We start from the raw sequence: 12,284 nt of genomic DNA, 5'->3' as shown, positions 1-12,284 counted from the left end.
GGTATTAAATACCTGGGTATGTGATGGCACAATACCAGTTTTCTTATTGCTCAGTTGAGCTCTGCTTGGCTGGTCAACGCCAATGTGAGAAAGTGCAAATGCTGCTCTCTGTCAGGAATTATGTCAACTCCATTGGGGCTACTCAGTGGAAAAAACAGCTGTCCCAGATACCAGTGCATATGTGCACACACACACACACACACACGCACACACACACACAATGATTATAAAGCCCCCCCTAAGGAGTGCCATCTTGTTCCGCCCTGGCACGCTTGACATCTTAGGCTCTGCTGTGGAACAAATTTGTTGAAAAACCAGTAACTCCTCTTGAACATGGCTCTGCAACAATGACTTGTGAACTTTCAAAGAGGTCAGCCCAAAATCTACATGTTTGCCTCCTGCAACCCCTTCCCAGCCCAGAGTTTATCCCACTTTATTGTTGGGTGGGGGGAATGATGGTGACAGCCATACGAAATTTTTGAGGCTCGGGTTGTGGGGTTATTTTTGCCAGAGGTACTCGTGTTGCTGTTCATAGCCGTCTGGGACTGCCGCAGGGCACCTTGTCAGTGCATTTCCAGATGGAGGCATGGCTTCATTCCAAAGACAAACATTCTGCAGATATGCTCAGGCTTGGGCCACCTGATGGATCTAGAGCTGCAAGAGGTCGCCATTTCGTAACAATAGTAACAGTCCCCAGCAGACTCCATGCAGATTAACCTGAGCATGCAGCCCAGCTGTGGCAGCCTCAGGCATAGACTCACTGTCTGATAAGAGGGTTTGTTTACGAAATCCTCCACCCTTTCTTCCTCTCCCACACTGTGGAATAATTTGTCACCTTTGTGCAGAATAACCTTACGTAACACCGTAAGGTAAATAAAAGCGATATCTCAGCAGAACCTGTTTCTGATAATTTCATGGCAGTGCAGAACATGTGACACTGTGGCTGTTTTTAAAGACTGCCCCTTCTAGTCTCTGTGCTGAACCCAACACTAGCTCTGTTTTTTCCATCTAGTCTCACTACAACTCTAGGTCACAGTAGCCTCTTTAGGCCATATATGAAAAGGACTCAAGCCTTTTTGTTAAATGTTAATTTTTGAATGCGATGCTGTAAAATCCAGCTATGATCAGCTTCAAAACATAGCTTGAGCTGCTCAAATCATGTTGAGTATAGAGCTGGTCTAACTAATCAACCAGCTACCAGCTGTTTCATTTCATTTCATTACATTACATTACACAGTTTCATAAACTAGCTTGAGCTGGTCAAACCATGTTGAGTGGGGAGCTGGTCTGAACTGCTTGAGCTGTTTTTTTCAGTAGGGTGCAGTTGCATGGTTACAACAAGCATTGGGAACAAGCCCAGCAGTTCAGTCCAGTTTTAATTGCATAGCACTTCTTACAGAGAGTGACAGGGATGAAGTAAAAAAATAAAATTGGGCAAAAACAAACAGCCCTGCACCAGCAAACATGAGCAACTACCCAGTGGGAAGAAACCCATCTGACCATCTCAAAAGCAGCTTCAGCTGGACAACCCTAAAACCAGGCATCCAGCAGGGATGGCATCCAGCAGGGATGGCATCTTCCTCTAAATTGAGCTGAAAGGTGTTCCTCGGGTGAAAGAAGGCCACTCTTGTCATATTATTATTGTGGGCCTGAAAGGAGAGCTTTCCGTAAGTGCACACACAGGTCTTACTCTATCTCTCCTTCTTCATACAACCTGCAGTCATCAGCAGGTAGCAGGCGTGTGAAAACAGCTGGGCTTAGACCTGGCGGCGTCTTAGACCCAGGGGCTAGGTCTCTCGCGTTGCTAGGATCCCTCCCAAAGGTCAAGTGGTAAGCAGTTCTCCTCAGCCAATCGAGCAGCGCTCTCCCATGTCTACTTCCACCAGGACACAGGACAAATGCTCATTTGATGTTCAAATCAGCACAACGGGACGTGCCCTGTCCTTTGTGGTTTGGTAATCTCCTTCTGTGATCTGTGTTTCATTGCTATCCTGTGTGGTAAGAATGAGACCAGGTGATATGAATTCCAAAATAGGACACTTCACTGCAAAACGGATCACAGACCAACACAGAAACGGAAATTAGAGGTAGGTGTTCTTTTTCTTTTACTAGTCTCGTATGTTAATGAGTTGTATGAAAGATTACATCAAATAATTTGGCAGAAAGTTCTTCTTCTAAATTCTTTGTGTTGTGCTCCAATTTCTCTGTTATTTCTCGGCACACCACACTGTGCCCCCACTGTTGTGGCTGTGAATGTTTTTTTGGTGAAAATGGTTTGGAGCTATAGCTGAAATGCTGCTGGTGACTCAGCTCCTAGTCACTGGAACACAGGGTTAGTTACATGTGGAAATGACTTGGCATTACATCAGAAGAGTGTGGGTGCATGCAGGACGTGCAATGAACGTGCTCAGAATAATACACCGAACTGGGGACAGGAGACCTCGGGTTCAGGCTCGAGCCACATGGCTGTGGATGTTCTAGGAGGACTCTGAAATTGTCTGCTGTTCCAAACTCTACTTTGGACATTTGTTATTCTCTTCTCTTGGGATTTTATCACACTGCTGTCATTGTGCCATAACCTGACAGGAATCACGGTACCTGCTGCTCCGATATGGCTAATCTCAAGGACAGTTATGCAACCACATGATTTCAGCCATCAAATGTGTATCCTCTGGTTTCTGCACTTTTCCATGATACACTATGTACCAAAACAGACTAGGACAATAGAAATAACAACTGAAATTATGTATTATTATTATTATTATTATTATTATTATGTGAGGAGTATTGTGCTAAACATTTACACAATAATTATCTTAAGATTGGTTACCAAAAGTATAGCCCATATATCATAAACTTTACTTTACTTTAGTGATTGAAGGATTGCTGACCACAAGCCCTTGAAATAACAAAGGAAAATGAAGGAACTTTGCGCTAACATTTTTAGTTACAAGTCTTAAGGTTGTGCAACATAAGGAGCTCTTGGTACAGGGTGAAAGCCAATAGCCTTACAAGTGAATCCAATTTTAGAATTAAAGGATAAAGCTCTAAATTAAATGATACAAGATATACACTGGTTTCAGTAACTTGTTGCACAACATGACCAGTTTTTAAAGCGTTCTCTCGGCCTCTCTCCATTTGTATCCCCCAGTGGGCCCCTGGACTCATCACCACCTTTCACCCAGTTAGCAACAGCCCTGGCATGGAACCAGATTGAAGGGTCTCTGAGGCTGAAATCACATCACCTTCACAATGATGGCCAGTTGGCCTCTCTGGACTTTTGTCAGGTTCAAGAATCAAGTTTTAGTACTGTTGTTTCATTTATCATATTTTCACATAAACTTAATTATAGAGATCATTATTATAAGAGACCTACAGGATGATTCACAATGGTGGGTGAACAAAACGTTCTAATTTCACCCTGACCAAAAAAACAAATTAAAACACCCCAGCTGTTGGGTTCCAGCTCCCAGCTCTGTGCCTTATCGTCAGATGTTTGGCATGAACTGCTGTCTGCACGTCTACTTGATTCTGTTATTCTGACCTGAAAACGCAACTACATCCCATTCCCAGCATCCTAGTGCAAGTCCAGACTGGTAGCTCTCATCTTTTCTGCAATTAATATATAGGGCACAATATCACCCAGATTTCAATTGCTTTAATCACAACCAACATTCAGTTTGCGGTTCCCCATTTATAAATGATCATGATAAAACATTTCCGTTACATCAGCAATAGATCAACGTTATTGATCATCTACAGTCTTTATATGAATAATCATATAGGGAGAGAACTGCTGCACTCTCTTCTTAGGTCTTTAAGTTGCCTTAGCTAGCCTCGTACAGTTCACAGGATAATGAAACCAAACCCCGGAACAAGACCTGCAGTTGTTAGCGAATATTCTTTGCAAGCTTGCACCGTGAACGGTTATTTATAGACCATGTCTCTATTATGGCTCAAAAACAAACTGTACCTTTGCTCAATGAGCAAATTCTGTTTTTTTCCTTTTCCCAGAAACTCATCTGTTTGCGGAGAATTGGATTCACTCGACTTTGGGCAATGACCAGCATCAACGCTCCCGCGTGCCTGGTTGCGCGTAACCAGTTCTACAGAAGTAAGCTGTGGCAAGCTACCCAATTCAATACGGCACTTTATTTGTCTAATGTTTAACCACAAGCACCAGAAACGAGGCTTGTGTTAACTTTTGCGACTGTTGGACGACCGCAGCTCACCTACAGATTCATCTTAAATTATGCAATACCTTTTTGGATGGAACACTATGTTCCAGTCAAGAAGCTACTTCCTGTTGTTATCGTGATTGAAACCGTTTGAGAACTCTAAATTGGCCATAACGACACATCCGGAATAATACTTAATTTATATCTGTTATGCCGATGTGACTGTCTAACGTTATCGACATACCCCCCAAAAAAACAAAAGCTTTTAAAAATATTTTTTATCTAACGCTGTTTTGTACAGACCTTGGCCCGTCAACCGCAGAGAAAACTGCTTACGATCATTGCGCAACACAATCAAAACAAAGACAAGTCACGGTTTGGGTGACCACATCCACACATCAAGGTAGGCCTATTAACATAAGCACATTGAGTTGAAAGATCTTTTTAACTTTTGTATGCTGGTTGGCCTGTGTGTGTGTGTGTGTGTGTGTGTGTGTGTGTGTGTGTGTGTGTGTGTGTGTGTGTAAAATGTGCAAAATGTGCAAAATGTGCATTAATGTAGATGAATAGAAAATGAATTACATGAATGTTTTTTCTCATTAACATCATAAAATTGCATAGGCTTATTTAATAATTTTCTACCAACTACCTTCCCCCAGGTCTATCTGCAACAATGGCCCGAGGATGGTGGATCAGTGTGAATTTGGGCAATCCCTCACCTACCACTAAACGCCCAAATCGAACTGAAAGGGTGGTGAAGTAGAACTCCCACTCCTGTGGACAAGAGGAAACGTTTTTCACAAAACTGTGCAGTGAGATTCTGTACATGCAGCATGTGTTCTGTGCCTTAATGCACTACGAGGACAATACTAAGAACCCAATCCCCACTTTTGACAAGCAGAGAAAAAAATCTGCTCAAACCTATATGTTCCCTGTTGCTATTGCTTTCCCTCAGTTTCAAATCCCTGGGCCAGATTCCTCAGTTGCATGCACATGCAACAGAGGAAAAGTAAGTTTGTTTCCTTTCCTTGGACTGTTGCCATGCTGCGGCTGGGAACCTTTTTCATGCAAGTAACCAATCAGAGCCTCAGCAGCCCTCCAGAGGGCCTCTCTTCCCTTCCCAGGACCTGTTGCTGGGATGAGGAGGGGCGTATGGAGCAGAAAAGAATCAGCACTTGAAAGGAGGGTATGAGTAGTGACCTGAAAAAACTGCACTAAAAGCACATCTTGTAATGAAATGATGCATCATTTTAAAGCCCTCGGGCTAGTGTTCTTTGTTCTCATTTAAATATCTAATTTTTGTTTTACATGTTCTGTTGAAGATGACCGGGCATCGCCTCGCTCATTTATATAAGAAATTCCATGCAACTTCCCTGTGCAATAAGCTGGCCTCCCAGTCCCGGGTTCAGTCTTGACCTGAGTTCCATTGAACCTAGTGTGTTCAAATGTTTTGCCAATACAAACTGGATGAATGTTGTACAAATGAATGTAGCAATTGCGGACTTATTTCATAATCTATTGCATTACAATGAAATTCTTTGACTGTCATTGGCACAGCTCTGGTCCTCACATTGACCAATGGCAGTAAGACACCAAAGGCAACCAAAATCCTAGAATCAAAACTAGATAATCAAAGCTTTCTTATAGCAGTGCTAAAATTATTGAATACACCGGACTATTCAGAAAAAGCAGAGCCAAAGGAACAGAAATTGTACCCCTGTCCAAATACTTAGAAACTACACTGTATACATGTGTTACACAAAGGGTAGTCTTTGTACTTCCCCAGCATGTAAATAATTGACCAATCAATACAAGTTGCAAGCACAGCAAGACAATCATTTATTTGAATTATTTTTAATGAAGAGGGGTAAATGTATACAGGTTTACACAAAACATTTATGTATAACCAAAATGCTGTATAAAAATGCAAATTGGAAAGCTAACTGCCCAACAAGCAACCTGTGGCAAGCACCCAGTAGGAATGCAGCCAGATTTGCTGGCATTTGCATGCTCTCTACTACAGGGTCAGAAATGAGCATGCATAAAGCACATTTATCCAACCAGACTGCCAGTGTACAAGCTGGTGCGGTCCCCTTTCAGGAGCAACCCAACAGAGCGACGCATCATTGAGCATCATTCTCGTGGAATACCATTTCAGAGCCCAGATCACTACTCGGAACCTCAGGAGAAATGACCGAAAGGTTTTCTGTATCCATTGTACATTTTTGCTCACAGCCATTATTCACAGATCTATTGAGATTGAATCATAAATGAAACATGAACATAAAAATCCCCATATTTTTCTAAAGGATAATTCCTCTGTACAATTTCACAGAAAGGAAGAACTTCAGAAACCATAACTGTAGGCTGCTTAAGGTAACTTTATTCATCTTGGGATGACAAGCGACATAAATGGGTAACATGTCCACTAAGGTGTTATATGGGAATTCATTTTTTAATCTTAAATCTTGAATAAAAAAAACTGTATAAAAACAAAAAGCAGCCTTTTTTTACAGGTAAAAAAAAAAATGGAGTTGTCTCCGTTGCCTAGCGTTGGTTTTGGACCCCCACATCAGGACGGAGGGGGATTGCTTGCCTCAGGCTTCTCAGACTGGCTACTAGCGGCTACTAGCGGATTCTTCAGCGCCATCTCCCTGGCCACGCAGGTCACCTGGCCATTGGTCACACTGTACATCCCTGCCCTGTGAGGAGCCAAGGGAACACACACAGAGTCTGAGTGCATTAGAATTACCGTTGGCACGCAGAACATTCTCCACCTACACACCCCTACTCTCCTCAAAATAGAGTCTTGCAACCCACAACATATGTTAATAGGCACAGTTCAGTTTGGAAAATATAAATATAATCAGAATGTAAATTTGGCTGTCATTGCTGCAGGTAGTGTGTAACCAGAACTGGATTTGTCATATTGTCATATTTTCTTCCCAGTTTGTCACTTCAACTCACTTCTGTTGTGCTTCGGTCAAAGCAGTTGTTCCAGTCTGGTTCGATTTCCCAAAGAAGAAACTAGACCACCAGTGTCCAGAATCTTGCTTGGGCAATGCTGGGGAAAAAAGGGTCAAACAAAATAATTCAATGCAGAGCAAAATAAAATATTACATGGTCTTGACAATTGTCTTTATAATTTTGCAGTCAATGTGAAATCACACACTGGCTTAAAACAATAGATCTTATTGTGTGTCACTAGCTACTGCAGGCATCTATGGGCAAGTAGTCAAGTTTCTGGTGGGCGAGAGAATTTGGAGACTGACAACCAAAGAAAAGGATCCATTCAGAAGCCAAATGTTCCCAGAACAGTTGCCCCCCCCAAGCAATGAGAGAAAAACAATGGCAAAAAGATTCTGACAAAGGGCTAAATGGCCTCACTTCAAATAGTTCATCCTGAAGTGGTGACATACTGTACCATGACTCCTAGCATTCCATGGGCAATACATCCATCCTGACTCAATGTAGGAGTCATCTACTACACTCAGTGTATTAATCCTTCTACTGTGTTGAATTGTGTTGCCAGTGAGATCATCTCGATGAAAATGGCAGTTTAGCAACATATTTTAAGACAACAGCCTCAACCTTTTTAAGTGCTTTTTTTAATGTCCACTTCCAATAGCTCATGGAATGACAGTTAGGCAAAATTGTATTTACTACTCCCCCCCCCCCCCCAAAAAAGGAAACTTTTGGACAATGAATATACCCTAAAGTGTTGATCAAAGACAAGGAGACATGAGATGAGAGGCTGCTGATCACAGCTAACAGCAATGACACCACCACACCAGCAACAAACTCCAGTAGAGAGGACAACCACACTACTCATGGGCAGACCACATCCGGTTGTACCCAACACAACACTTCCGAAGCAGTGAACTCTCCCACAGACTTACAACATTGGAGGCAACATTTACGATCCTAGCACACAAAAGTATTTTGTTTCTCAGTTCTCCTCTTACAACTTGCCATGGTCACATTCCTACATAAACCCCCCGCCCCGCACCTGCATTCCTAAACAAACTGAAATTATGGAGCAGTTTTCAGGATTGTGTGAAGAACTATAAAGACGGCCAGTGCCAGTCTTGGAACATGTTATAGAGCAAGAATAAGGGAGTGGAACACTACTTCCAGATGCACACAGGAAGAGTTGAGCATTGCTTGGCCTGACCTGGATGGTGTGGGATGACCTCCCCAGTGTACTCAGAGCTGCTACAGGAGCTTCCGCTGGAATGGGACCCTATACGCCCTGCAGCAAACCAGCACACACATTTCACATCAAAACAACGCCAGACATGCACACGGATTCATCAGAGGCGGCTGAAAGGGAGCTTTAAACGTTCAAAGGTCTGATGCTGCATGAGTCAAACTAACAAAAGCCCATCTCTACCGGTGCAGTTGGGAGACACTCACGTCTGTAGTAATCATGGGTAGCAACAAGTGAGCCGCCTGATGGAATCGCTGCCATTCTTCTGATCTCCTTTTGTCAGCTGTGCGTAGATGGAAAACGCTGGCAAGAAAATGAGTGGGAGATTAACATGGTCTGAGCGCTCTTAAATAAAGCCAGCACTGTACGTTTCAGAGGGCCCCTCACAACCAAATTAATTGCTAAGCCAGCACCCCTCCCTCCCCATAACTGGTGTCTTCACATTGTCTTTAGTTCGATTCCTATGGTAGCCACAATAAGATCATGAGTCATTACCGCATATTAACGTTATAGCTTTACTCGTAAGTACAGGCACAATAGTAGCTCAATGCCAGACTCAGCGCACTGTTGTCTTTTCCAATAGACCTGTCGTTCAAAGGGTTGTCGGCTCAAAATGTTTAAAAAAAATAAAGGCCATCACCCCCGTTAGACTATGCCACCCTGTAGCATGAAATGCAGCTAACGTTACAATGCGTTAACCGATTCGGTAGGGCTGCCGATTCATAATATTGGATTGAAAGATAACGACACGTGTAACGTTAGCTACGGCGAAAAGATTCTACAAAAATATATTACACGTCAAAAGGCATCAGTATATTATTAACCTTAGGCAACTCATAGCCGTGCAAAGTTACTGAGCAAAACTGATAATAACAAGTAACGCAAATGATGGTCTTCGGCAATTTTAAAAATCTTTCATGTGAATGTATCGGTCATATATGCTTTAAAGGGATGTTTAGCGTTAGCTAACGTTAGTAGACGAACACAACTTCGAAACAAAATAAGGGGCGACCTAAAAAGCAACAGTTAAGAAATGATTTCACAAACATAACTGTTGCACAAGTTAAACAACTTTGGGTCTTTCCTCCTGCATTTGACAAGACATCAGACTAACTTAACCATTAATCTACTTAGCTAGCAAAGTTGCCTAGCTCACGCTATCAAATAATAAAGACAATGTTACTATTCATAATAACGTTACATAGCTGCCAACACACGCATTTGCCTGTTTTCACACGCACATGCAAATACGTGTGTCTCACGCCGAAAGCGTGAGAGTTGGCAGCTATGACGTTAGGTAGCTAGCTTATTTCACAAATTAAATGAGAAATGGAAATTTAAACTCACCTTTTTAACTACTGGTGTTACAGCTATAAGAAATTCAGTCGGCGAAGCTCAGGGGAGTAAATGCTAGGCGACGGGGCCCATTTGAAAGAGATCTGGGTAACGAAAACCCTCAACGTCAATTTGTCAACTGTAAAACTTTCCTTTAAGTTAGCATGCTGTAGAATCACTATTTATATGTTCGCAAAGTGACGTCCAACTGGGTGGAGTCTGGCCGTTTACAGTAACGTTTGTAATGTAATTTAAATAATTGCAACAACTACCTCCCTGGTGGTCTAGTGGTTAGGATTCGGCGCTCTCACCGCCGCGGCCCGGGTTCGATTCCCGGTCAGGGAATTCATGTTTTTTGAAATTGTATTATTTTGCACATTTCTAACAACCATGAATTTGCTTAACTTTGCGTACCAAAACCCCCCGATATTTCTAGATTTGCACGAATACTACAAATCGTGATATGCATCCTATTTCTCAGTCATGTTTTTGAATCTAATAAAGTTCGTTTGAGGTTCAGAGCTGGGCCACATCACTGTGGCTGGGACCGGATCTAAATATAGCTTTCAGACGCCCACCAATGTAGGCTACACGGTAGCGTATGGCGCCATCTGGTCTCAAACCAGGTAAATTGTAATGGAACGAATAAAACAGCGATATCTTCTGCTTGTACTGCCCCATTCCCATTTTGATTCTATCTAGATTTTTGAAAAACGTACCATTCAAGCAAACATGTTTGCTTGAGTGCAGTGCATTATTAGATAGGTGGGAGTCGATAACATTAAATTGGTTGTTAATTAAGACTGAATGAGACTTTTCATCAGCATACAGGGAATGCCCAAAAAATACAAATTATAATACATTAATAATGAAATACAATCATTATTGTAATCACATAAGCAAACGTACCTGTATATGATCGGCTATAGGGTACCCGATAATAAGAACAATGAGCCTATATTGAAACTAAATTCCAAATACATGCAAAGTAAAATAAATGTTTCTCCTTTTTAAATATTTAATTGAGCAACTTTAAAACATACTTCCAGGCTGCCATCAGTATTATTCTGATAATGCCATTATAACTGAAAGGCGAGTGTGCAAACTATTTTAAGCTTGAGCCTCACATTCAGCGAAAATATTGACTGCAGAGCCATTATGACTGTATATGAACTATATATATTTCTGTGATAAATTGTAGGTCTAATTATTCATTACATTTGCACAAGCACTTGCCTACCTTAAAATTGAACAACCTCAATTCAATATTGACCCAATAACTTGGTATAATAAAATAAAATATGGTGACATTTTACAAATAAGTATACAAGGCTGCAGTCGTAATACCATTCCACCTGTCAGGACTGGATACCGATATATATAAAATAAATTTTATTTTGTGAAAATTTTATCCTGCAGTGGGTAGCACTGCCGCCTCACAGTAAGAAGGTCCTAGGTTCGAATACCGGTCAGCCGGGGCCTCTCTGTGGTGGAGTTTGTATGTTCTCCCCGTGTTCACGTGGGTTTTGCCCGGTACTCCGGTTTCCTCACACAGTCGAAAGACATGCAGGTTAGGCTGATTGAAGAGTGTAAATTACCCATGGGTATGAGTGTGTGAGTGAATGGTGTGTGTGCCCTGCGATGGACTGGCAACCTGTTCAGGGTGTATTCCTACCTTTCACCCAATGTATGTTGGGATAGGCTCCAGCCCCCCTGCGACCCTGTTCAGGATAAGCGGGTTAAGATAATGGATGGATGGATAGAAAATTGTATCCGCTGCGGGCTGATACCAAATCTTCTACCACTCGCCCATTGCAGTGTTCAAGGCTTTGTAACTCCAAGGGTAAGCATTACAGAGACTTGAAAATTGCTTCAATGAAGCAAGACACTTGTACTATTTACAATACTAACTTATTTAGTTACAGATCAACTCACTTTTTTTTTCAAGTGGCAATTACTATCTTTATAGTAATTGCCTGAAGATATCTTGGGGTCCAAAAATCTACCCAAAACCTCTCAGAAAATGAATACAATGCTTTTAGTCCACTGGAAGCATATGAAATTGTCCCTTATTTTTTGTGTTCAAATGTTTTTATTATTCATCATAAATTCTCAAACAGAACATTCAACAGTTTTTTTTTACCTTAAAACATTTGTTTTCTAGGTGTTGAGTGGATTGAGTCCTACCTCTCTGGTCGCTCCTTCCAGGTTGCCTGGGCTGGTTCGGTATCGACACCTCGACCCTCGCCACAGGAGTTTCCCAGGGCTCAGTCCTAGGCCCGCTTCTTTTTTCTCTTTACACTCGCTCCCTTGGCCCTGTGATCACTGCACATGGGCTATCCTACCACTGCTACGCGGACGATACCCAACTCTTCGTCTCGTTCCCGCCGTCTGATACGCAGGTTTCAGCCCGTATCTCTGCTTGCCTGAGGGACATCCAGAGCTGGATGGACAACCACCATCTAAAGCTCAACCCAGGCAAGACTGAAATGATATTCATCCCTGCTAAAACCTCTCCCAATCTGGATCTCTCCATTTCCCACGGGGATACCACACTCACG

General features: G+C 42.2%; 1 protein-coding gene, 1 long non-coding RNA gene and 1 other non-coding gene across 3 annotated transcripts; 2 read left to right on the top strand and 1 right to left on the bottom strand.

The window, feature by feature from the left end:
• Window positions 1-1,852: 1,852 nt before the first annotated feature.
• On the top strand, window positions 1,853-5,692 carry LOC133139188 (uncharacterized). The gene is made up of 4 exons (XR_009709793.1): window positions 1,853-2,087; window positions 4,015-4,114; window positions 4,480-4,581; window positions 4,838-5,692. It is a non-coding gene; the product is annotated as an uncharacterized LOC133139188 (long non-coding RNA).
• A 301-nt stretch (window positions 5,693-5,993) lies between these two features.
• Window positions 5,994-9,895, bottom strand: LOC133139187 (pancreatic progenitor cell differentiation and proliferation factor B-like). Its single transcript, XM_061258570.1, has 5 exons — window positions 9,736-9,895; window positions 8,595-8,691; window positions 8,353-8,430; window positions 7,146-7,242; window positions 5,994-6,880 (listed from the first exon to the last, which is right to left on the bottom strand). The coding sequence occupies exons 2-5, from the start codon at window positions 8,647-8,649 to the stop codon at window positions 6,751-6,753; spliced, it is 360 nt and encodes a 119-aa protein (XP_061114554.1). The 5' UTR covers window positions 8,650-8,691; window positions 9,736-9,895; the 3' UTR covers window positions 5,994-6,750.
• Window positions 9,896-9,996: 101 nt separating this feature from the next.
• Window positions 9,997-10,068, top strand: trnae-cuc (transfer RNA glutamic acid (anticodon CUC)). Its single transcript has one exon. It is a non-coding gene; the product is annotated as a tRNA-Glu (tRNA).
• Window positions 10,069-12,284: the final 2,216 nt, after the last annotated feature.

This window comes from Conger conger, chromosome 10 (assembly GCF_963514075.1).
Source record: "Conger conger chromosome 10, fConCon1.1, whole genome shotgun sequence".
Lineage (NCBI taxonomy): Eukaryota > Metazoa > Chordata > Actinopteri > Anguilliformes > Congridae > Conger > Conger conger.
The sequence above is the reverse complement of the archived record's forward strand: the minus strand, read 5'-3'. Positions and strand labels throughout refer to the sequence as shown.

Excerpts from the sequence above, each read along its gene's own strand:
- LOC133139187 (XM_061258570.1), bottom strand. The coding sequence starts at position 8,649 with ATGGCAGCGATTCCATCAGGCGGCTCACTTGTTGCTACCCATGATTAC. Across the intron at positions 8,431-8,594 it reads TACCCATGATTACTACAGAC|GGCGTATAGGGTCCCATTCC; the intron begins GTGAGTGTCTCC and ends GGTTTGCTGCAG. Across the intron at positions 7,243-8,352 it reads GGTCATCCCACACCATCCAG|CATTGCCCAAGCAAGATTCT; the intron begins GTCAGGCCAAGC and ends TTTTTTCCCCAG.